This window comes from Mugil cephalus, chromosome 12 (assembly GCF_022458985.1).
Source record: "Mugil cephalus isolate CIBA_MC_2020 chromosome 12, CIBA_Mcephalus_1.1, whole genome shotgun sequence".
Classification (NCBI taxonomy): domain Eukaryota; kingdom Metazoa; phylum Chordata; class Actinopteri; order Mugiliformes; family Mugilidae; genus Mugil; species Mugil cephalus.
In genome coordinates, this window is record NC_061781.1 from 15,575,554 (window position 1) to 15,601,337 (window position 25,784).

The 25,784-nt window shown below is 40.7% G+C and overlaps 1 protein-coding gene and 1 long non-coding RNA gene across 3 annotated transcripts in view; one reads left to right on the top strand and one right to left on the bottom strand.

Annotated features, from left to right (window-relative positions):
- The window catches only part of gpc6b (glypican 6b), a 77,908-nt gene that overhangs the window by 10,845 nt on the left and 41,279 nt on the right, over positions 1 to 25,784 (bottom strand). The window contains exons 5-7 of one of the 2 annotated variants that reach the window (XM_047601240.1): positions 18,945 to 19,075; positions 18,148 to 18,291; positions 17,126 to 17,155 (exon numbers count right to left, since the gene is read on the bottom strand). In XM_047601240.1, the coding sequence (XP_047457196.1) occupies positions 17,126 to 17,155; positions 18,148 to 18,291; positions 18,945 to 19,075 (305 nt within the window). The remainder of the gene's footprint in view (positions 1 to 17,125; positions 17,156 to 18,147; positions 18,292 to 18,944; positions 19,076 to 25,784) is intronic. The other variant, XM_047601241.1, reaches the window with a different exon arrangement.
- LOC125017767 lies at positions 14,190 to 15,510 on the top strand. Its single transcript, XR_007113883.1, has 3 exons — positions 14,190 to 14,320; positions 14,819 to 14,881; positions 14,965 to 15,510. It is a non-coding gene; the product is annotated as an uncharacterized LOC125017767 (long non-coding RNA).

A 25,784-nucleotide genomic window follows, 5' to 3' on the forward strand; every position in this document is an offset into this window, starting at 1 on the left:
ATCTGGCCGTGGGATGATGCCTGGACGTGCTATGTGCCTTTCAATAAAAAATCTGTATGTGGCTAGGCTATCTAACTTTTACTCTCAAAACAAACACTTCACTCGTAGCCCTGACCTACAGCGCTCACTGGCTCCCCTGGCTCTTCTGTCAGCTGTTAAATCTCCATTTCTCTCCTACGCACCTCTACCTTGTTAAATTAACAATAAGTCCCCTTTGGAGCACATATTTGGGGTAGTCATCACTGCCGGACACGGAGCATGTCCCTCTGCTGTGGGTCTGAGCTAAATTAGTGCATGTTCTATCTAATCATAGACTCGACAGCAGGTCTTGCCACGAAAACCACGAGGGGCAGACAACTCCTCGATCAACTTATTTTCCCTGGCAACTGCTCCTCCTGTCTGCGTTAAAATAGTTTTTCATTTGATACGAATGCAGTATTCTTCCTGCATCTCAATTACAGAGGTCAGGGAGTCGGCTCGGCTCATACCAAGACCGTGGCCATGCCACAAGTCTCTCCCTGACCAGTGACCACTTTGAGGACCGACCAAATAGTTTCTCACAAGGAGGAAGGCTGCAGCAAGAATAACTCTGCCTCTTCATCGCATTCTTCACTGAGTTATATTGTTGACACAGTCGGTCCTAAGGACTGCTGCACTCTCTTGTGGTAATGTTGCCAACAAAATCAACTGCCACAGTGTCGAGTATCAGGGGACTGAGGCCCCTGTGGGTGTATGTACCGGACATGGCTATTAAATCTGATGTCTAACATGTCATAAAGTTCTCCTCATTGGATCACTTCAACCCATAAACAGAGGATTCACTCAACCAAGACCTGCCATCTGGCTTTCATGAACATTTAGCATATTACAAAAAAATTACATAGAGTAGAAATAATATTGGCCAGCTCAAAGCGAAGCAAAGGGCCTCTGGGATGATGTTTTGAGCAGCAGTTGTCTCCACTTTGCCGTGTCTCCTTTGTCCTTGTCTAGAAACGTTCACCTCAAAAGTGACCCGCGTTGTTGCTTAAAGCACGCACCTGCCAGAGTGCATATAGATGCGGGCTGCTCTCATCCAATCAATATCCATCAACACAGGGCAAAAGCAAACATTTCTTCCCCCCCCCTATGAGACTTTATAATAGACGAGAAGAGAGAGACATCATCCAGCTGTTTATCTTGCAAAACGAACATAGATGGAAATGATGCACCAGTGCAAATCATGGTCAGAAAACAACGCGACCGCTCGCAAGCTAAAATGCGGTTTGATATGACAGTGCATGTCTGGTTTGTGTCCTCCACTGTCGGGCTCGCAGGCATTCATGATGAATCCATTTTTAGCATGGTTCCGCAGGGCCATCGCACTTTCTCCAACTCCCTCCTTGTTTCCCTTGATTACAGCTGATTATGTTCTAGTGTAACTCTGCCAAGGCCGAACACTGTAACATGATTTGACATGGACGTCTCCGCAAAGCCTCCAACCAGGGCAGCGCATGAGTGGCAGAAATTTATTACATCAGGATAAAACCCTTGAGCTGTATCATCTAGTTTTCAAGCTAGTCCCAAACAAGCAATTCCAACACAAATGGAAAAAGGAAAACAAAAAAAACATCTTATATCTCCTGGTGACAGCTCTGTCAGACTGTCGTTATGCCGCTCCCTGTGAGTGGACGCATAACTTAAAGGAAAACTCTAGCGCTGCACAAAACTGGCCTCTATTCTGTATTTATTCAGGGTTTGCAGCCTCAAAATGCTGTGCGTTCCATCTCAATGGTATAGAAGACAGAAACTGTGTAAATTATACTACTGAGGCAATAAACAAAGCTGCTGAATATTTATCACACATCAGCGTTGCGCATACAGATTTAAGCTCTTGCCTTAAATGAACGCTGCGGAGTTGAGGTAATTGCACATGTGCATTGTACTGGATACGCTACCGAACCGCCTGACTATGTTGTCAAATTTAGTTTTGATTCCATACTTCCACAGTAAGAGAAAGTTGAGCTGACTTATTCTGCAGGCACCCTGGAGGCATAACTTTATTTTCAACTTTCAGCGGCCTTCATAGGGGGAACAATTCATCATGCCTTTAATTTAATGTGACGCCGAATCTCTGTGTACCTTGACAAAAAAAAAAAAATGAAAAAATGCTGCTCCCAAAAATAGCTAAATCTGTGAGGTGCATAATTATAAACGAGCTTCTACTGTGTTTTTAAGTTAATTTGATCATTTTACAAAGGAAAATGTGTTAAATAGATGAAAAGCAACGGAAAAGATTAGTGTCTGACTCTTAGCAATAGACGCTGTCATCCGTTGTGACCTTTGTTATCATGCTCCATTAATTATGAGATAATACACTTAGATATTGGATCTTTGTACAGATTTTGCATTGCATTTCAGGATTTTCCTTTGTAAGTGACAAACTGCTATACGGTTGCAGCTCATGTTGTATTTACATATTGTCAAGGTACAGGAGTGTAGGACGGGACATTCAGTGACCCATTTTACATATTACTGCCTCAAAGCATTCGCCCAGTCCCATGTTAACTACACAGTTAGGCAATATGGTTTATCATGGTGAGCAAAATTTATCACACAATGATCCCGCTGTGAGAAAAAATGACAGCATATTGATGAAACAGTGGTGAGTTTGTGCATGTGGTTCGCCCAAGGCTATGACAGGAAAGGTTTGAGGAAGGGAGATGATTAAAGGGAAGCTATGCTCTGTGGAGAACAGAGCAATCATTGGCATGCCTGCTTTCCCCTGCTGCCTTCGATCCCCAGAGAAGCAGGCAGTCCAGAGTGTAATGGGGCCAATGTGCCTCATTAATGTATTGACACATACTGTATGAGGAGAAGCAGAGCCTTTATGGCACCAAAAGAGAGAATGGTAATAAAAGAAACAAAGGAAATCATCTGGCATTGTAGCTGGGGCTGAAGTGGCGTTTGATTTTAACTTAAAAAGGGGTCAATTTTAATTAAGGTATTGATTGGGATAGATATAAAACCACGATTCTGAAAAACGTTTCGGTATATCCCTTCTTCTTCTCGCCCTCCTCTCTCATTTAATAAACCTGGTTTGTGGTTTCTTATCATTTATATGCGAGAACACAATGTCTAGAGCAACTGTAAAAAGTACAACATTCATTTGTCTGCAGCTCCAGAAACTTTTGTCACTCCAATAATCAATCCATCTTGCCACATACACTATATGAACCTTCTCACCTCATTGCATGCGTGCATCTCTAAGCCAGAGGGTGGGTCATCTATCGATTTTTGCCATACTTGCAAGAGTTTGCAGGAAGATGGGCCATAATGTGACCTTTAACTCGATGAGTATATATCTGTCTGTGGTCCAACTGTGCATTTGCATGTGGCTGAGATCCAATAACTATGATCCAAATGGACAGCCATTGCAGTGCGTTCTGCATGCATTGTTTATGTGTATTTAAATATTACACATATCCAACAGAAGTGGCTTTCAATTATGTGTTGTCAAACCTTGCATAATATTCAGATATTATAATAAAGATCAAATAATTGAATAAAAAACTGACTGTGTGACTCGATACAAACAGTGTGTTTAAGAAGAAACACAATTTCCAATTACCTTTAACCCCAGTTTTTGCCTTTTTTTTATAACAGGTCACTGCTGTTTAGGACGTTGTGACATGTCTTTGTAAAAGCCATAGACAGCAAGGGCTCGTATTCATCAAAGCGGAGAGCAGGAAGCGAGGCGAATACGCTGTTTTAAGATGTTCAGAGAAAAGGATAAATACATCAACCTTTGAGATGAGATTTTTTTTTTTGTTGCACTCAATGTTCCTGTAAAATACGCTCCTCCATGGCCAGCAGTTTTCTCTAAATGTGCTTTTGATGTTTACCTTCCCATGGTACAAATAACAAATACTGGCACTGGTTTTGAAGTAAATCTTTTTTTTCAGTGTTTCTTGTGTTACCATCGTTCCCGTATAGTCCCCTCTTTTATTGTTCCTATAGTTACTACGGTTTCCCTCATTGTGTCTGTCAGCAGCAGACACCGCTACGTGCTCCATTTTTTGTGGCCATTGCGTTCCTATATTTTCATCCCTATCAAAGTTATTTCATTGCTTGAGACTTGCTCTTAATATTAACAGTTAGTCTTTGCTCTAAGTATGATTGTATTTAGGTTTAGACTAATACTTATTTATTTAAGTCACCTAAGAGCAGTCCTGTGTGTATTTTTCTGAACACATCACAGTGGTTCAGGTGTTTTCAACATTTGTTGTCCTTTGTGATATTTCATTTGAACTATCCTGGCTGTGGGTATGATGGAAATTATTAGCAGCAGGTTGGGGAGTGTCGGGGAGGCTGGGGAGTGTCGGGGAGGTTTTGAGAAAATAATCTGGAAACACATCGATCTGCTGAAATCTCATCACTTCTGCTTCTTTCTCGCATATATTCAGAGTGTAGGTTGTGTTCAACACGTCTATCAGTGAGGTACAGCATTCTTCTTCTGTCTTTCTGCTTGACAGCATCACTAGTGTTGCACTGTGAATGACAACAGCAAAGTGTGGGTGATAAGAATTCTATGGTTGTCGCATCTTTTAGCCTAACGCAACCTGTGCAATGTCTTCCTATCACTGTAGTATGGAGATCATGATGTTCCAGAGTACGGTAAGGTTTTCTGACGGCCTCACTGAAGTGTGTCCCTGTAAGATATGTTGCTTAGCAGGTTCATCACACACATGCTTTAATTCACAGGTGTCAAACATACAGATTCCAGGCCAAAAATGGACCGTACTCTCCTAATGTACTTGTTCTCCTTTGCACCAAAACTAATGGAAACAGTCTGGAATCGTCATTGGTAATAGGTTATCATTCTGTTATGTTACTGGTCTACTTGAGATCAAATTGGGCTGAATGTGGCTCCCAAACTCCTGCTTTAATTGTACAAACTGATGGCTCTGTGATAAAAGGAGGACTCTGCTTCATTAACATAAACAACTAATTTCTCCCTCTCAAAGGGAGTATTCACTTGAGTAATTAGGGAGTCTCAGTCACAGTGGAGTCTGCTTTTTGGTAATTTGAGAAAAACATTTATGAGTGCTTGCCCTGGAATGTAATTTGTTGTGTCTGGTAATCTGAAGTGTGTCAACTTGACAGCGTAACCGCACCTTGTGATATGCAAGAAAAGACACCGACGTACATGTCTGCATACACACAAGTTACCCAGTTACCACCTGGTTTTAACTAAGCAAATAGGTACGAGCCTCCTATTGGATAATTACTGCATGGGCAATTATCTTTTAGCTGGTAACAAGTTATTTAACCCCAACAGATGCAACTTCTCATAACTAAGGATAGTGGGGAACCATCGTCTTCGAGGAAGAAATGTGGTCGGAGTAAAATCCGGATTGATCGTGGTCGGTAAACTCAGGGCTATGTTTAATGTGAAATAGTGAGAGTAAGAGCATTTCCTAGGGAACTCAAGGGATTGGAACTGAACATCTGTGTAGCCTTAAGAAATCCACTAATCAGAGAGGCTAACCAAGAAAAAAGGCTTCAAATTGCAAGGGAGCATAAAGATTGGACTCTGGAGCAATGGAAGAAGGTCATGTGATCTAATGAGTCCAGATTTACCTTGTCCCAGAGTAATGGGGCATCAGGGTAAGGAGAGAGGCAGATGAAGCGATGCAACCATCATGTCTAGTGTCTATTGTACCAGCCTGTGGGGGCAGTGCTATAATCTGGGTTGCTGAAGTTGCTCAAGTCTGAGTTCAGCAACATTATGCCCAAAGAATGAGGTCAGCTGACTACCTGAACATACTGAATGACCAGGTTATTCCATCAGTTGATTTTTTCTTCCTTCCTTGATGGCACGGGCATATCCCAAGATGACAATGCCAGGATTCATCAGACTGAAATTGTGAAAGGTTTGCTCAGGGAGCATGAGACATAATTTTCACAAATGGATTGGCCAACACAGAGTTCAGACCTTAACCCCACTAAGAATCTTTTGGATGTGCTGGGAAAGGCTTTGCACAGTGGTCAGACTCTCCCATCATCAGCAACACTGGATGGACATGTGACACTGCAGAAGCTTATTAAAACAATACCACACTGAATGCAATTTGTAATCAAAGCTAAAGGCAGACCAATGAAATATTTTTGGTGGTTACTTTTTTTTGGCCAGGCAGTTTATATTGTCGGTTTGCAATAAATGTTACATTTTTGATACAGTATAAACTGATGAATGAACCAATGCTTCTTAAACAAAACATGTCAAAACACTTGCACACGTTTTGCAGGTATTAATTGTGGGGGGGAGAAATGAGGCGATTTTATTGCAAAATCATGGGAAACCCATGGATGTCAACTCGCGGCATTCAACCGTATCCCACATCAGCTCCACCCAAGATCCTCGGTTTCCCTAGCTGACAAAAAGCAAACCCAACACCAGGCTTAAGAATGTCATTTTAAAGACCTGCGGTTAGACCACATGAGTAAATAATACATCTGAAAGCTGGATCTTTTTAAGCACTAATGCTTAAACTTGAAAAACACAACATACAATAATATCACTGAAGAACACAAAAGCACATGTCTTTAAGTTTGTGCTTGTTGGAAATTACAGTAGATGTGTATGTGATGCAGTGACATGTAAGCACACCCGAGAAACATGCTTGAAAATGCGGTGGTTTCTCTTTACGGTCAACCACAGTAAACATAGCTGTATCAGTCTGAATAACATTAAGACTGCTTACATTCTGTATGTTTTGCTTTTTCACGTTCTAAACAAAAGGCTAACACCACCAGAAGAATGACTACTGTCTGCTGCACATGTAGTTGATTGAAGTTACAGGCGTTTTTTCTATTGGAGCGATTGGGAGACGCCCCACCAGAGGGACCACATTCAACCACAGTGTTTGGCCAACTCTCAGTGCATGTCACTGTTGCGGTCTGTCCATGTGTTTTTGAATATAGTCCAAGCTGTGTCATGCCATGTTCCACAGAGAACCGGTGGCCCTCCCCTTTGGGTCATTTTTAATATGGCTGCATATTGCCCAGTTTGTTCCCATAGACTCTCATATTAAAGTTGTTATCTTAAAATTTCTTAAAATTGTAGCTTCTGGAGGGGCTTGCACCTAACATACTTTTGTCTCAAATAACATCTATCTTGACCACTGGAGTGGCTAGCCAGAAATCAAGGCATTCTTCAAAGAAAAACTGAAATTTCACAGGTACTCAGACTCTGTGTGTGACACTCGTATATTTAACTCAGGTGGTGTCCATCTGTTCTGACCATCCTTGATATGGTTTTCTATCTTCATTGAAGTCCAGCTGTGTTTAATTAAATTTGCTGGACTTGATTAGGAAAGTCACATACCTGTCTATATCAGACCTTTCAGCTCACAGTGTATGACAGAGTAAATGAGATTCATGAGGTCGATGGAACTGACCATAGCGCTCTGTGACAAAATTGTGGCAAGGCACAGATCTGGTCAAGGTTACAAAAGAATTTATGTTCCACTTAAAGTTACTAAGAGTACAGAAGTCTTGATAATCCTGAAATGGAAGACATTTGGGATGACCAGAACTCTTCCTAGAGATGTCCGCCCAGTCAAACTGAGCAATCATGGGAAAGGGGCCCAGGTGTGAGAGAGATAAAGAACAACCCAAATCCAAGATCACTGTGATGAGCTCCAAAGATTCAGCAGGGAGATGGGAGAAAGTCCTAGAAAGTCAACCATCACTGCAGCCCTCCACCACCCAGGGCTTTATGGAAGAGAGTGTCCTGATGGAAGCCTCTACTCAGTGCAAGACACATGAAAGCCCACATAGAGTTTGCCAAAAAAATAAATAAACAAAATAAAAAAGATATGAAGGACTCTACTCTGATGAGACCAAGATTTAACTTTTTGGCCTTAATTCTAAGCGGTATGTGTGGAGAAAACTCATCACCTGCCTAATACTACTCAAACAGTGATGCATGGTGGTTGCAGCATCATGCTGTGGGGGTGTTTTTCCGCTGTAAGGACAGAATGACTGGTTGCAACTGAAGGAAAGATGAATGTGGCCAACTGCAGCGATATCCTCAGACTTGGTCAAAGGCTCACTTTCTAGCAAGATGATGACCACAAACACAAAGCTAAAATTACAAAGGAATGGTTTTGGAACAACTCCATGACTGTTCTTGAATGGCCCAGCCAGAGCCCTGACTTAAACCCAATTGAGCATCTCTGGAGAGTCGTGAAAATGGCTGTCCATCCACATTCATCATTCAGCCTGACAGAACTGGAGAGGATCTGCAAGGAGGCAGAGGATCCCCAAATGCAGGTGTGAAAAAGTTGTTACTTCATTCCCAAAAAAACTGCTTCTACTCAATACTGAGCAAAGTTTCTGAAAACTTGTGACCATGTGATGTGTTTTTGTTCTTTGATAAATTTGCAAAAATGACAATTCTGTGTTTTCCGTCACTATGGGTTGTGGGTTATGTGTGCACATGAGGGAAAAATATACAAATGGCTGCAATATAGCAATGAGTGGAAAATTTAGGTCTGAATTCTTTCCGTACCCTCTGTAAGTGCAATGTCTCGATGACACACATTTGATTCCCAACCATAGGCTGTATTAAATATGGACGATGCGTCTCCACATCCTTCCATTAGTCAAACTGCTGCTAGAAATCCGGGGATATGGGCAGTAAGTTTGTGAGTTTGTAGCAAGAGTCTGTGCAGTACCAAATCCAATCCAAAAGTGGAGTCACACCTACACTAATCTCACTTGAGTTTTAGTTTAATTAATAATTTATATTTTCCTATGGGATTGCATTAGGGAGTGGTTGTTATGGCAACTGTAGGTGATCATGGTGTCCATCTAGTGGTTACTGGTGGTATTGCTAACAGAGCTCAACCAATTTGTTCAATGCAATGTGGCAAAGTCACCTTAGACATCGTAGCAACATTGTTTAACACTGCCAATATTTCCCTCCCTCAGAGATTCTGCAGGAGCTGCCACTAATTAAATACTGGAGGGAACAGATGATGAGCATTTAAAATATATTACGGAGAATCTGTAATATTCATCAAGCAGTGACTAATGGATCATTTCAATCCATGTTCATTTTCTGCTTTTCTCTGGCAGTTAACAAATGCAATGTGAGAGAGGAACACAGAAATCTTTTTTCAGTTCATTTGCAGGTGGTTGCACAGAAGCTGGTAATTTAAAGGTATATTTGAAATCTGTCAGGCTTTAAATTTAGCAGTTAAATATTTATGTCTGAGCGCTACCCCTAGCCCGAGCAACTGTTAACTTTGCAGCCAAACAATGCCCTGAACTATCATGCCACATATGCATAGTTAGACTATTTATTTTTGTGTGGTCTTAGAAAAAGAAGTATCAGTTATGCTAGAATCTGTGGAATCTCCATAATTGCATGTCTTGGGTAAGAGTCAGTACATACAGGAATGGAGCTGTGGATAGGCCCACTTTAGTTCCATTAAGCTGTATCCAAAACAAGAATGTTTCAGTGGCTTGACATGTTCCTGGACTGCAAAAATATAATGCCAGGGTCAAGATTTTGGAAATGAGTGGTTGCGTTGTTTTTTTTTTTTGTTTTTTTTCCTGAACAACTGATTTCACAAACCACGCATTGATGTTTTACTCAGCATTTCCTACTGAACATGGCAATGAATGAAAGGGGAAAACAGATTGTGTGCATGAATATTGAGTTTTACCTAATGCCATACTATTACAAGTTATCCATAAACTATGTAAATTACCAATTTGTACAAATATGAATGTAAACAGAGGAAAAAAGCCACATCTCTGTGTTCTCCGGATTTTATACATGGAAAAGATTTAATTTACAACTTTAGTTGTTTTTTTAGAATTCAGCATGAGGAGCAACCTTTTTTCTTTGCACCTTTCATTCACACCCTTCAAGCCTTCTTAATCATACTCATGGAAGGCTGGAGACCATATGTTGGCTTAAAGCACACAGAGATCCTAGACAGATCACTGGTCTGTCACTAAGCCGACAAACATAGACAATCACATAGTCACACCTAACAGCTATCCATTGACGTGCATGCCTCAGTGGTGGGGAAGTGGAGTACCTTGGGTAAAAACAGCACAAAAATAGGGAAACTCATGCACAAAATTTCCTTGCCGCTGGGCAGACGTCCTAAGAATTGATCCACCGTGCTGCCACCTTTTCTTCCTGAGAGGGCAGAGAGGACATGGTGATAGCCTCTTTTTGAGATAAGGAAAGTCTTATGTCGCGGTGACAGGGATGGCTTTTCTATAAAGGCTTGCTCGACTCAAGGATGTGTTTTGCTTATTGTTATTTCCCTTGAGAGTTTCCACCTTCACGTATATGTCAGGAGTTTGTCACTACAAAGCTTTTGTGCATTCATCTGCTGGGAGTGCTCGGGAGTTCGAAGTTCAGGGCACAAAGACAGCATGACATCACAAATAGCGTGGAAGATATTCAGTATAAATAGGTATTACTTTTTGTGTTGAAACTGTGGAACCTCCCATACAATGAGGGTAAATGCACCGAACATGGACTTATCAGCAACATAGGTGGCACCTTGTGTAGCAGTACCAGTGCATGTGTCCGTGCATCAGTAGGAATAATTAATACTGCATTATAGAAATGCCAGATTAGATTTAGTGTTACATTGTTTGTCCCCCAGCTAGTATTGATATATCATTTCAATAATAGACAAAGCCCAAATAGACAATTCTCTGTTTAGCTTATTAATCCTTATGTGACCACCCTCATATTCTTGTATTTCCAGACTGGAAACTATCGTCCAGGAGGCTGACTGAAGAATATTATGAGCATTTGCTACAGGAAGTTTACACTAATCTCAGGCTCCGTACCCCACTGCATGCTAGACAGCCCCAGTTGATTGTTGACTTTGGTTTACAGGAATGTTTGCTCTATCCAACTGCAAAACATGTCGACGGGGCGAGACTGACAGAGAGATGCAGAAGGAATAAGGTCAGGAGTTAATTACATCTGCACAGATGAAAATGGAGTTATAATTTGTTTACAAGTGCAGCTTTTCCATTTGATGTGTATAGTCAGATTTGTGTGTATAGTCATGGAAAAAAATTAAGCGTAATTGCTGGTTTTGAATATTAAGGAAAAATGTGATAACTGTATTTGATAAAAAAAAACATTTTGGTGACAAATGACATCTTATAAATAGCATTTGTAAAGAAAACAGAGACTGATTAGAGCGACAATCAAAACCTAAACAGTATTTTCTTCTTTTTTCTTTCTTCTGTTTCTAGAAGCATACAAGGTGCATATGGCAACGTGGATGAAAACAAGTCCAAGTTAGTTATTATCTAGTTATGCAGTAGGGGTTATTTGTGAAGCGAGCTGTCTGTTTTCATCTAGGATGTCAGAGCTTGCAATTACTGACTTATCAAAGATAATCTACATGACTGACGTTGCCACATGCGGTGTCTTCATCGAAAATAAATCCATCTGATTTATGCGACTGACATTCAAGAAATCTGTACAGCAAACTTCCTAAACTGATAATCTAAGGCTATTTAAGAGTACACAGCCACGGATAAAAGTTTTAATTTGATTTATTTATTTTACAAATAATGCACCCTACAGACACTTTTTACAGTTTAGTCTTGCCCGGGTCTTGTTTTCATTGTTATGCCATTGTGCCATACTGCAAACCTTTTATAACACAAGGGAGACCAAAAAAAAGAAAGAAAAAAAAAGAAAAGACTTGTTACAAATGTCAAATTAAAAGCACCACATCTTATCTTTAATGTGCCTCAGAGTCTGACAGTCTGTTGTGCCTTTATCCCCTCTTTGGACTTTAAAATCTCCATTTCTCTCGGAGCTTTGCGGGTGTGTGCTCTGACAGAATGTCAGGCAATTAAACAGTCACGGCTCATTGAGCTGGAGGTGGGCCTGCTCCTTCAGGATCCTCTATAGGCAAAAGAAGAAATGAACACAGGCTCTTCCTGCCATCCCTTGCTCATTCTTTGACTTGCAAACTTAGCGGTAAATCACGACAAGAAGTTCTTATCAAAGGACACTTTAAGCTATCGTCAACTTTCACAAGGCAGAGCAGTGTCACTGTCACGGGTAATTATGTCTGCGCCACAGCGTAAATGAGGACAGTGTGTAGGACAACAAAGATGGATTCTCAGAAGAAACCCAGCTATGTCCCTGCTGCAGGATGAAAACATAAATGCTGTCAAGCTAATGATGGCATGAGACAGCCTCTAGTAAAGACTGACAGCTCTACACCTGTTCCTAACGTACAGCACAGGGTATGAAGAATAGATAACAAGAACAAGCAGCAGTTTCAACATACACAGGAGAAGGTTCAGATAAAACCAAAGCCACTGTGCTTTACAGTATTTTGTGATATTTCACAGGCGCAGTAGGCCTCCGAAGCACTGTTATTCTTTGAAATCTATATTTGATCTTCAACATTTTTGTTCATGATAAAAACTTGCGACCAAAACTTCTACCAGGGAAAACGGTTGTAGTACGACACCTGTTTTCCTATAATGTTGATGTGGTTCAACACTTAAGTTGCAGTTGCTTTTGACAAGTACTTGTTAAGTACACTGCCGAGTTCATTAATGATTTTCACATACAGTTAATTACCACATCGGGTTGATGCGCACCTGCTGCTGCTTCACGTTTTAGATCAGGTCATATGTTTCCTCCTGACTCATCACATGCGTCTTCCAAAACATTTTAAAAGAGTGTCTACAGTTAATTAACTTCTTCAGTATTGAATCATGCACTATACATAAGCGTCAAACCAAGATTCTTATAGTTACTGTCTGCTAGTGTAACGGCTGATAGAAACTGTGATATCAATATGCAGGACCTCAATAGAAATGTACTACATTGCCAAAAGTATATGATCACTTGCCTTTATACACATGAATTTAAGTGACATCCCATTCTTAATTCATAGGGTTTAATATGATGTCGGCCCACCCTTTGCACCTAAAACAGATTTAACTTTTCTAGAGAGACTTCCCACAAGGTTTATTGTCTGTTTATTGGATTTTTTGACCATTCTTCCAGAAGCACATTTATGAGGACAGACAATGATGTTTGATGAGAAAGTCTGACTAATCACTAAGGTGTACAGTCAGGTTGAGGTCAGGACTCTGTGCAGGCCAGTCAAGTTCTTCCACACCAAACTCCATCCAGCAGCCCATCTGTGTCTTTATGGAACTTGCTCTGTGCACTGGTGCGCAGTCATGCTGGAACAGGAAGGGGTCATCCCCAAAGTGTTCCCACAAATTTAGGAACATGGAATTGTCCAAAATCTCTCGGTATGCTGAAGCATTTAGAGCTCCTTTCACTGGAACTAGGGGGCCGAGCCCAGCTCTTGAAAAACAGCCCCACACCACAGTCCCACTTATATCAAACTTCACACTTGCCACAATGCAGTCAGACAAGTAACATTCTCCAAACCCAGATTCGTCCATCACTGCTCTAGAGTCCAGTGGTGGTGTGCTTCACAACACTGCATCCAACGTTTTGCATTGCACTTGATGATGTATAGCTTGGATGCAGCTGCTCGGCCATGGAAAATCATTGCATGACGCTCTCTACGCACTGTTCTTGATCGAACTGACTTGATTTTAAACACCTGTGGCCATGGAAGTGATTATAACAACTGAATTCAGGTATTTGGATGGGTGAGCGAATACTATTGGCAATATAGTGTATTTGTTGTGAGTTACTATGGACACACAGGTTTGGCCTGTGTGAGGGAAATGAGTAGCTTGACAACCTGAACAAATGTAATCTATTTTTTTTTTTTTTTTTACTCATCCTAAATATGGACGTTGTTGCAAATTATTGCTAAGATACATAGCTCACTTACAGTTGATGCTAATGAGCATTAGATTCATTGTTTAAGTTGTTTGTCTTTAAGTGCAGCTCGGGCAATGATTTATTGAAATATACATTCTAAATTATTCTTTACATATATATTTTACATGGTATTATATATACAAGTCTTTACAAAACAGGATATATATATATAAAAAAACGAATGTTGTTCACTTTAGGAAAATTGCAACTTCGGAAAAGTTTGATTTCCTGTCTGGAGCAGTTAGTCATATACATATTAAAGCAATTCTTACCTTTCTGGCCTGTTGCACAGCACTTAAAAATGTGAACATGAACAACTCCGCCTCCCTCCAAAGTCCCACCGCTTCCTCCTGGCTGACCTTTGACGCCCCGCTCCTCCCCTGACGCATGCGGTGGGAAAGTGAAGGTAGAGGCAGAGGACTAATGGAGTCCGAGTCAGAGGCACCGGTAAGTGAAAACAGTAATTAAATAAAATTCAATTACATATGCGGTAAAAAAATAAAAGCCCCTCGTAACGCTCAGTTGCCTCGGTAGTCTGAACTAGCATTAACGTTATCATCGGAAGTGTAGCATTTAAGCGTTTGTTTACAGTCACACGCGTCGTTTTTCGACAGAATTCAAACATATTTTCTTGCAAAACTTCTGCAACGTAACGTCTTACCTCATGAGAAGTGTAACTTTAGTCACTGAAGTAGGAGTGAGATTGCAGCTGTTTGTTTGCAGGCTTTAAAGGTTTAGCTTCAACATATATATATATGTAGGCCTATATATTTTTTTTAACTTTATCTTAGTGGTCATTAATTCGCTCTGGTGGCAGCAGTATTCAGCAGCAACAATGCAAATAATTTTATTCTGACCACATAAAGTAATGGTCAGACTTTTAACAGAAATGAGAATTGAATATTTATGAGTTTCAACACCTGATGGATTTCTTTTACATTTTAGTGTGTCTACGTTTATTAGGAGCATTCAAAGATTACTGAAGAAAAGTCAAACTATGGCAGAAAGGTAAGAATTGCTTTAAGGTTGTCACTGACCATATGTGTTTATTGTGTGTTTTTTTATTTATTTATTTATTTATTTTTTTCCAGTTTATCAACTTGGCCTATGAACTGTTCAGCTCCAACTGACTTGTGCCGCCCTGGGACTGTGGAACGAGCTGTGCCTTTACGCTGCACTTTTTCTAAGCTGGACAAGTTGGCTACATCTCCGCCATTGTGTCAGAGACGTTGGCCTGCGCTGAGGGGGATGGGAGACTGCGGTCTCAGCGCTGAGGATGGCCTGCAGAGGATGCAACAACTGTTTCTGTTACTCATCACTGACTGGTAGGAGCTGGTTTCACTCTCTCATTGTTGTGTGACAGTTATGAGATTATACAAAAAGTGTTTGTCATGTCTCAAGCCTCTGGCGAAAGGGGTTACATAAGAAAACCTGAGGAGTGCATCGGTTTAATTGGACAACTGAAAGTACACCGATCCGATCAGATATATCAATATTCTGATCACTGACAGGAGAAGTAAATAGCCGTCTTGTGACAATTCAATGTTCTGCTGGCAAACTTTTAGACCTGACACTTGTTTGGATGTTAGTTAGGCGCGTACCACAAACTTAGACCAGACCAGGCCCCCCGCACACCCCTTAGCAACGACACTCCCTGATGGCTGCAGCTATCCCCAGCAGGATGCAGCCCCGACACAGGCACACACGCAAAAGCAGTTTAGGAACAACTTAAAAACTTGAAAACAGGACAAGGTGTTTACCCGGCTCCCAAATTCACTAGACCCCAAACTTTTCAAGTATCTGTGGTGTGCACTGGAGCAAGTCTGTTGCACAGAGGCCTCTCCCCTCAACCCACAGGACCCAAACCCCCCAACTAACAACATCCTGTTGCCAGACAACACAGGACACCCTCAGAGAGCCCATGTCCATTCTCTGATGAGTCACAACTGCTTTGCAAGCAAAGGGGAGACCAACTTATAAAGAAGTAAATGAAGGACGGTGGTCATAATGTTATGTCTGAATGGTGCAGTTACTACATATAGGTATAAATTTACCATTTACTGCCACCTCTCATTGGAAAAACAGATTAATGACAAGTTTGTTTTTACTTATACTGTTCTATTCAGTACTTTAAAGGGGACATTTTTTTGAAGCCACACATTAAAGCTAAGGACCTGAATGAACAGTCTGTGAGGTACTTTGAGCTTAAAATGGAAAAACACATTCTTGGTCATGTATGGCCCACATAAACTTGTAAAAAGGGGCATAATATGGGACCTTTAATGTTTTTGTTTGTGAGTTTGTATGATATGATAGTATTGCTAGTATCTTTCTTGAAACTGCACTTTCCAAAAGTATTCACTGACGTTCCTAAATCTATATACAGCAGAGTTTTCATTCTCAAACAGTGAATAAAAACTGGATCAAGACAAACTAGGTATTTTCCGTCACCAAGCCTTTCTTTTACTTACAGAATTATCATATTTTGAAGCTTCTTGTGGCCAAATCAGCACAGATTCCTCAGCCAAACTGAATTCTCTATTCATGTAAACTGGTTTGGTTAAGGTGTGTCACAAACAGGCTGTCGTCATTGACACACTTTAAGTGGGTTAATCGCCCAGTTATTCAGGAGCAGTCCGGAGCCTCTACATAACTGTAGCGTTGTAGCAGATACTGTAACGCTCCCACACCACTCTTGTCAGCTCTGACGGAGCAGGTCATTTGCTGATGGGTTGGGTTCCTTGAGGAGCTGACTCCTATTAGCTGCAGCAGCGATGGTCTTGGAATGGGATACGTCTCAAATAGATATGATGATTGACGGAAGTTCATATTGGATATCGGAGAGGAAACCTGAGGAAACCGTGGCGCGCGATCAACATTTCCTGTGGTGTGCGCAACTCGACTATAAAATAGCGTGTTAAACAGCTGACACCTTGGCGCCACAATACACCACATTATCAAGTCCTGAACCCCTAATAAATCATTGTAAATATTTCAGTGAGACTGTGTGGCAGTGAATCCCGTGATGTGATATGAAATTCAGATTATGACACTTAGCACACTGGGTGCAACATATCACTGGGATTTACAGGTCATGACGCTTGGCTGACTCGAAGTGCGTCACAGAGTATTGCCGTACGCATCCCCATCCACACAATATAAAAACATAATTTTTTCTTCCAGTTATTAGACATAAAACGCTACTAGACAACAGTCCCAGCAAAGGCATGATTATAAAATGTTGAACCTTACACTGTGTTGCATCGCATTCCAAACAATCCTCTGGTTTGCAGCGGAAAGGCAGGGGAATAGAAAGTCTTAATTAATTCAGTGTAGGTGGAAGAAAGCATTTATAAACATACAAAGCTAAAAAGGCAACTACTTTGCATAACACATCAAAAATGCATCGAGAATGAATTAGACTGTGCAAAAACTTAATTAGCGCTGAATAAAACAAGTGGCTCATTCAAGGATGGATAAAATGCGTCTGCTTTTCAAAGTATGTACCCATTAACTTAATTATCTATTATTAACCGGACACTAAGACTTTCAATTAAGTCTTGTGTGGACAGTGTGGGCGAGGCTGCCATTCCACAAAACAGATTTAATTGTTTTGCTGCTCTTCAAAGGTCAGTAATGCAAAAAAACATATTTATTGGATTTCTTATATAAATAAATACCAATATAAAACTGAAATGCAATTTATAAAGATTCACTTGGAAAATGACTAGGGGGCGAAAGGAAGGGCACGATGGCTGGAAAGGTAATCCATGATGAGAACTGTCTCTCAGCTGAATTGGACTGTCAGGTCCGCGTTAACCTTTACCCTGATGCAGCATTTCAGGTTTCAAGGTTGTTTGAGATGGAAATCCATGTATCAAGATCCTATCGAACAAACATACAGATAATCTGACGGGAAATAAAGGTGTGCTTTAGAGCAACAATTGATATGGTCAGCCTCACAAAATCTATCCGTCTCCTTTCATCCCTTTCTTTTCTGTTTGCCAAGTACATAGATGAGAGAAGGGCACTGGACGCAGAGCATCACACCTTCCACTGCCCTCTTGGGGTAAAGCCGCTGATTCGTTAACAAACACAAATCGATAGAGGGGTCTGAATGGAGGACAAGTACAAAGAATTAATTTCCGGCTCCGGGGGCTTACGATGGCAAATCACCAGCTTTAATCAACAGTGTCAAGTCAGAAAGACAAATGATGTTTACTCTGAAGCAGTGTCTCGTCTGAAAAGCAGCAGCGTTGGCTTCGTCTCCTTACCAGTCTATCCAGGCTTGTGCCAGCTGCAGTGGTAGGCCGCTCCTCTGGACTGTATGGCCTGAAGCGGGCGTTGAACACATCCGAAACACCACGAGCAGACCTAGTGATTCCTGCGGGTTTTGGCTGGCCACAGCCTTGAAAAACCTGCAATTATAAAAACATGGGCACACAGCTGTCAGCGGTTTAAATTACTTTGGATGCAAAAAATAGGGAAAACATGCTGTTTTGTTAAGGTCTTGTGACAAATTCTCCCCACACAACCGGTGTGACAGTGCTTTACGTCAAGTTGAGGTAACCACGGTGATAGGTGTTTCAGCTCAGAGCTGTGACCAGTGCTATTTAAGATGGTAGAGTTAAGTTTTTACAGGCTTTGGGGGAAAACACCACATATACTTAAACCATAAACAAAACTGCATCTGTAGCATGGGAACGCCAACTGAGCATTTAGCTTTGAATGGGAACTGGCATCCAAAAACCATGTAGGCAGAAAAATATTCTTCACAACCACCTACATTTTTTTTTCTTTCTGACTACAATTTTGTGGGCAAAGAAAAATGCAGTAAAACACAGGAAACGCATTAACTGCTGTTAGTTGAACTAAGATTATCTGACCAAATCGAAACATATAATTCAAATACAAGACCTAAACTTGGATATAGTTAGGACATGTTGTACTACACACCTTAGACACAACTCAGTATGACTCCTTCTTCCATCTGTGAAAAAGCTGGACTTCAGCAGCTTGTCTGACTGGGGTCTTACTTCAGTTCTTTATGAAATACACCTAATTGACATACCCTGTAGGAGACCTGGGCACTGTTGTCTTGCATATACATGATGGCCTCTGAAATCTTGACATCAATAGGCTCCATGACAGATTCAATGTTGAAAGGTCCCTCCAGCCTCTGTGCGACCAGCAGCATGGCATCTGTCATAACAGTGGTGGGGGGAAAAAAAAGAAAAAGTTGTGCTTTTGACGGGCAGAAGTGCAGACAGACACATACTTAGTTATAGAAACATTTTTCATTAGTATCTTAAGAGCATTTCTATTTTCAGTCGGATATAATAATAGGTATAATAAGAGTATAATGTCGTCATATTCACATGTGGCGTAGCCCAGTAGATAAACTGAATTATCGCTGCTATCTGATGTACAAATATACAACTTGTAGTTTAAGCTGCATTTAAAAATTTCTCATTGAACTATGTAGAATATTGCAATATATCACAATGTCATAATGTATCGTATCGTGACTCAAGTATCGTGATATGTATCGTATCGTGAAGTCCTTGCCAATACCCACCCCTAGTAACAGTAGTTTTATCTGTTTTCATAATATTAATTTCTTAGAAGTGTATTTTAAAGGGCTGATAACTCATCTTGCACTTGTGGTTGGAGCTTTGAAACTGACCAGTTAAAGCACTGGGGGATTTTGTGGGATATGTACATGAGCAAATGTAAATGTAAAACACTAATAATCAGTTAATTGACAGAAAAAAAAATCTATCTTGTCGGTAATTGTTTTCTCATAATGCACCATATGAACTCAAAGAAAATCTTCCCTTCTTGCAACCCAGTATTAACGTTAACTGTTACATTTTCATGACAGTCCACAAATATAAAGTATAAATTCTTCTTGAAGTGAATTAAATTTTTATGTAGATCACCTCAATCATGTCAATGGAATTGTGTTACGCTGCACACAGCAAATAGCGCTGATGAATCATTGATTGAATAGAACTTTTGAAAGCCAAGCACTTATTTACATCTGCTGCGAGAAAGGTCAGTGGCTCATTAATATTGTGTGGACATAAGCCAGAAGGCCTCGGTGAACGTGAGACACTTGCCATTATCATCGCCACTTGTTTTCATCACTTTCAATTAACACCTCTGTTAGCTTTAAAATGATGTTTCTTCAAAGATATTTAATAAGTGCAACTGTGAATGGTGTAGATTTCACAGCGGCGCAAACTAATTAACGTCAGGCTAAGTGAGTAAATTGATATTGCCACGAAACAGTGGTAACACCCTCTCAGTCCCACAGGGTTTTTTTTTTATATTAATGGACCACCATCTCTGTAATGACAGGCCTGAGTTTGAATGGCATGCCATGGGGAACTGGACATCACCAAACCACTAACTCATAATTGAGCAAGTCCCAGATCTGAAGACGGGACGCAGATAGTCTGTCAGGACAGGTTTCTCTGTCCACAGACCTCCCAAGACAAGACCTCACCAGCAGGCTGTCATAATGACTCTACAATTACCTTGTGTCTAAATGAGGTCATCTTGTCATTTGGAGACTGCAGAAACAGTGACTTCTTACATGCTCCTGACTGCCCTAACGGTTTATTTATTCTGCACTGAAATGCAGAAAGCAGCTTGTTTTTTGACAAATATGTTGCATATTTACTTTGGCTTGCTCCTTCTACCACCCCACCCATCAGTGGGAAATGTTAGAATACGTTACTAAACTGTCGCAACATATCTCAAAGAACAGACCAAATTATGACAGAAATGTGGAAAAAAAAAACACTTGAAGATGATAAACCTAAACGGGAAACAAATACTGCACAGTAAACAACCAAACAAACACAAAAGAATACAACCTACAATTTACTTCTTTGATAGCAGACCTGTCCAACTATTCACTCTTCTGGGACCTAAGACTGCTAATGGCGGAGGAAAAAAGCTGAGAAACATCAGCTCAGATCCGGCTCCATTTCCTTTCCAATTACGTCGAAGTCTGGGCCTTTGAAGAGCTCTTGTGTTTGTTTACATTGTGTGTTGCAATTAGGCTGTGACGCTTGCTGAGATCCTAATATACAGATTACATCAGTGCCAAATACTATTTTTTTCTACAGTAGCACTATAATTGCACCGCTGTGCAACCATATGGAGTGTAAGTGTAGTTAACACCTGCATGGGCAGAACAGTCAAACAAACCAAAAAAGATTTGTACTATTAACAGTGGATTTTTCGACCCATCGTTAGATTGTAATTTAGTTTATATACTTGTATTTTGTGTGGTTTGTACCATTCAGGTTTGGCATAGATGTTTAATCTGATGTAAATTCATTCAGTTGCCTCAGGTATATCTGCACACAAAACAAACACACGCAAAAGAAAATTCAGGCACAAACTTAAAACTGTCAAATACTGAAAATTTAGGTCAACCGAGCCATCTGGGAACGACTCATATTTCATAATAAGAGAAGAAGAAAAAAAAATAGCGCCTCTAGCATCAGAGACGATGGCAATCTTTTCCCAACAATGGTGACTTATCTGCAACTTATCAGATGGGCTCAACAAACAGAGAGAGCTGGGAACTTTGTCTTCATACACAGCTGAGGGGAAGCACACGGAGGCGTGGGGGAGACAAGACGAGTGGGAAGAGAGGAGGGGAATAAGAAGTGGTGCAGATTGGGTTGAGAAGGCCAGAGTGTGGTTTGTCCCAGAGGGCTCCTGCGCTGCATGCGAAAACCTCTACCTACATGGAGAATTAATGACTCTCATTTATGAGGAGTGCATGAAGTCCAGTCCACTGTGGCACGGCTGCCACTCTGAGCCAATTTTTCCCTGCATCACTTTTGTAGCACTGAGATAGGCCACTGGCCAGCAAGAGGAAATCTTGCTATCATTGCAACACAGCCATGCAAATAGACACATCTCGTCCCATTCTGAGCCGAGGTCTATAAAAACAACAACTGTAACATACTGGCCAGAGACATGGAAAACTAAAACGCACCAACCTGCGAAACCACAGCAAGATACTATATTCTGTTTCCTAAGGTTAATGTTTCAGTTTGTGATATGAAACATGCTTATTTGCTCTGTCCTGCTAAACGGCCGGGAAAAAAAAAAAAAAAAAAAAAAAACTGAGGTGGTAATATGACTCTGGGCCCTGCCTCTTTATCGAGATTGATGTCCACTTAAATTCAGGCTATGTCAGCCAGCGGCAACCTCCAGCAGACAAGGACAAATAAGGAAAGTGAACAGGCCCATCTACGGCTCTTTGGCTGTGAAGAGTTCCACAGGATGAAAAATGGATCGAGTGTAATTTAGATTCTGTAAAGCATAGCTCATCTGTGGTTCAGTCAACCAACTAATAGTGCTGTGAAACATTATAAAAATGGAAAGGAAGGAAAAAAAAAAAAAAAAAAACGCAGGTTGTCCTTTGGTCGCGGTTTGTCCCGAACAAAAAATAGCTGCACATAACAACATAAAGTTAAATGAATAATGGCTAAAAATAAAGATGGCACATTCAGATGATCAAGAACTAATTTCTGTCAACTGTAAACACTTTTTTGTCTATATGATCATAAGAGCAATCGCAGAAAAAAAGGGTGAATGTTGTGTATCCTCTGTTTTCTGCAGCTTAAATTCTGCACTCAGCAGTCAATAGGTGACTTTTACTAACTTGATTGGAGCTAAATCTGTAAAATCAGTGCTGTTGATAGTATTTTATCTATACTTACACCAAGAATCTAGTCATTGGCAACACTCACAGATGCTCCTATTTACACCCAACTCCCCACCAGTCCTTTAAAATGGCAAAGTGTCTTAAAGAACCTCTAGATGTCCAGTTACTCTGGTTTCAGCTTTTTTATTTTTTATTTTTTTGGATATGCCAGGACGTGGTGACTGAAATCTTCCACAGACGAGTTCATGTGCTCTGATTATCCTTTTATTTTTCTTGTTAAAAATGTTACTTTGGCCGTCATTTTATCATATAGTGCAAAATAACAATGTCCCTGGTGTTCCTTGTAGCGTGTGATGATTAATGAAAGTCAGTATTGTCTTACAAAAAATAAAAATAAATAAATAAATAAATCAGCATGTTAGCATTGCCACCGTGCCATGTGTTAGCATTCCCTTCGAAGCACCACTGCGCCTGAGCCTCGGAATGCCACCACTAAAGCCTGAGGCATTCATCATCATTAACTTTCCATTATTATTCTACAATTTGCAATTGAGCGATAACGGCACTCTAAACATGTGAAAGCCATATACGGGAGCATCACGGATGCGGTATGCGCTGCTAATCAAACTAAGCAGCATTATTCAATAATGAGACGTTTTCCATGAGATCATGTTGCTAATGGAGTTGGAGACTGTCATGGATGTTCGGCCCGTAGCTGCTGACAGAACACTTTTAAGTATGTTGCCCACACACATAGAGGAGTGGCCCCTTCATCCTGCCACCATCCTTGTGAACACAAAGTCTAGATCTGACTCAACAAGTGAGGCTTCCGTGTTCTTAAAAACACCACAGAGATTATTTTTTTTTCTCCCTCTTTACAAAAAATTCTGCAGAGTCATTGCACAGGTGGGGAGAGAATTTGTAATTAAATCCGCTCAACCTCATCATGTGGGTGATTAAAAATGCAAATAGCTATAATGCCGAATGTAAATGAATGTTGTGGTTACAGATGTCATGGCAAGTAAAGCTCCAGATGATGTGCCGGAAAAAACACTGTGTCCTACAACATTTGCTTTACTTGTTCTGTTGTGTTACATCTCAAATGTAACTCCTCTGCCTAGAAGGTGAGGTGAAATTTCATTTTCGCAGCCCTCACTTTTGAAATTCACAGTTTTGTCACAGGTGGGAGGATTGTCTCTGCTAAATACAGCCTATTCAGAAACTTTCTTTCTTGGTGGGCAAAGACGGAGTAGATATTGAGTTTGCTCTTGCTGGGTATCATGAATCAAATCTGACTCCAAAAGTAGGACCTAATCCATATTTTACTTTAAATAACAATCCAGCAAGCGGTCATCGATTTCTGAGATTGTCTGCGGATTTGTTTTGAAGCTTCTGTACCATCAAGCATTTAAAAGATCACATCCAAGACAAAGGAAGGGCCAAAAAATACCTTGCATCTGACACAGGAGATTGAAAATCGGGCACGAACTCTCACTGAAAGCCAAATCAAGCCACAGGTCTTTATATTTATTTGGTATTTCAGCTCCTGGGGGTGTTTGCAAGGACCAAGGAGAAATAATTGAGTTTAATTGTATACAGTATACATCAGCTATCGTTGTCATCACAGCGAGAGTGGTGCTGTAGTTGATGTCAAAAGAAAATGAACATCATGTGTCAGATGTGCAGAATCCTGTGTTTCTGTTGGTGTTTCTCCTCTTCCTGTGTGGTCAGAGTTTCCGCTCAGACGGTGGTTTAGTGATTTAGAACAGCTGTGCGTAAAAGCCATTTCACCCACATCTCTGGAGTCAAATGTTTTTATAATGGTCGTCTGCACTTGTCTAATCATTGTGGTTTGTTTCGGGACCCGTGGGCAAAAGGTTAGGAAAATCCAGAGCGGCATAATGCATGGCTACTGGCTATTTCATCTTCCAGTTTTTGTCTGAATTAAACAAATTTTACATTTAGTTTTCCTGGTAAGCAGAGTAATGTTATTACGAGATAGGGACAAGATAGCTATTGTCCCCGTTTCAGTTTTTTCGAGCTAAACCACTTACAACTTAATGGATCGGTAATGATATCTAACAATATAATGCATGACAGTTTACAGTTTTAGTACTTTCCCTCAAATAAAATATTTTAATGTAATATTTTATAGAGGACTGCTGCCACGGGTTATTCCCTGTCTGCCACCAATCAGAAACTCAAGTCTGCGACCGTGCATCCACACTCAGTTTCATTTGTGGAGATAAGTTTCAGCTTTTTCAGTTCTCTTTCACTCGCCCACTCATTACGCTTTCTGTCTCTCACTGCATTTGTCAGATGAATGGAGCGCCGCTTCAGTCCATCTCAAACTATAATAACGTTGAATCAAATTCCAGTGAGTAGCATAAACACCTGTTCACTGAAGGTGAGCATGTCTGAGCAGCACTCGACTCCAGACTGATGGAAGGTCACAGAGCCGGTGTTTGGATGATTTTTATTGATCCATTAACATGGTCGGTAACCAGCACTGCTCTGTTGGCGTGGAAGGGATTGCATTAATTATTGTGAAGTCGAATGGTGATAGAAATAGCGTAAGTGTCTGGAATTAATGCTGGTAAAAGCATAAAATTCAAAACCCTTCAGCCTCCTTGCAGAAACTATTTGTGTGCAGCCACGGGCTGTCCACTCAGTGTCTCAGTGTGTTCGGAAATCTTTTTTTTTTTTTCTTCCAATATTTTATTCATGAGAAATTTTTTCACAAAGGAAAGGATATGTTGCTGTCTTGAATTTTAATAAACAGGTTGTGCCCGGCTCCAGTTACCAATTGAAACAAATCACCTAATTAAAAAGAAATGAGCGGATAGAATCGGTGCCGATCACTCCCAGTATGGCAGCATGTCTCCCCAGAGACAACCGCAACAGCCTGGAAACGCCAACGATTGAAAAAAAATAAATAAAATAAATACATCTGGCACAGCCATTCAGTTCACTTGAGAATGACTTTAGGCCAATGAGTGTGAATTTTAGGAAGGTGCAAGAGGAATAGTTCCATCACACGCGTACGAGCCACCTGTCAACACAAAAAATGGTAATGACGCGTGGGGTGTAAACCGCGGAGGACAATATTTATCACCACGGCATGTGACTGATATTCAAACGAGCTGCGAGGCAGAAGACATCAATTTGCGCCGACAGCCTGGTAAATAACATCAAAGACGGTTAAAAACAGCC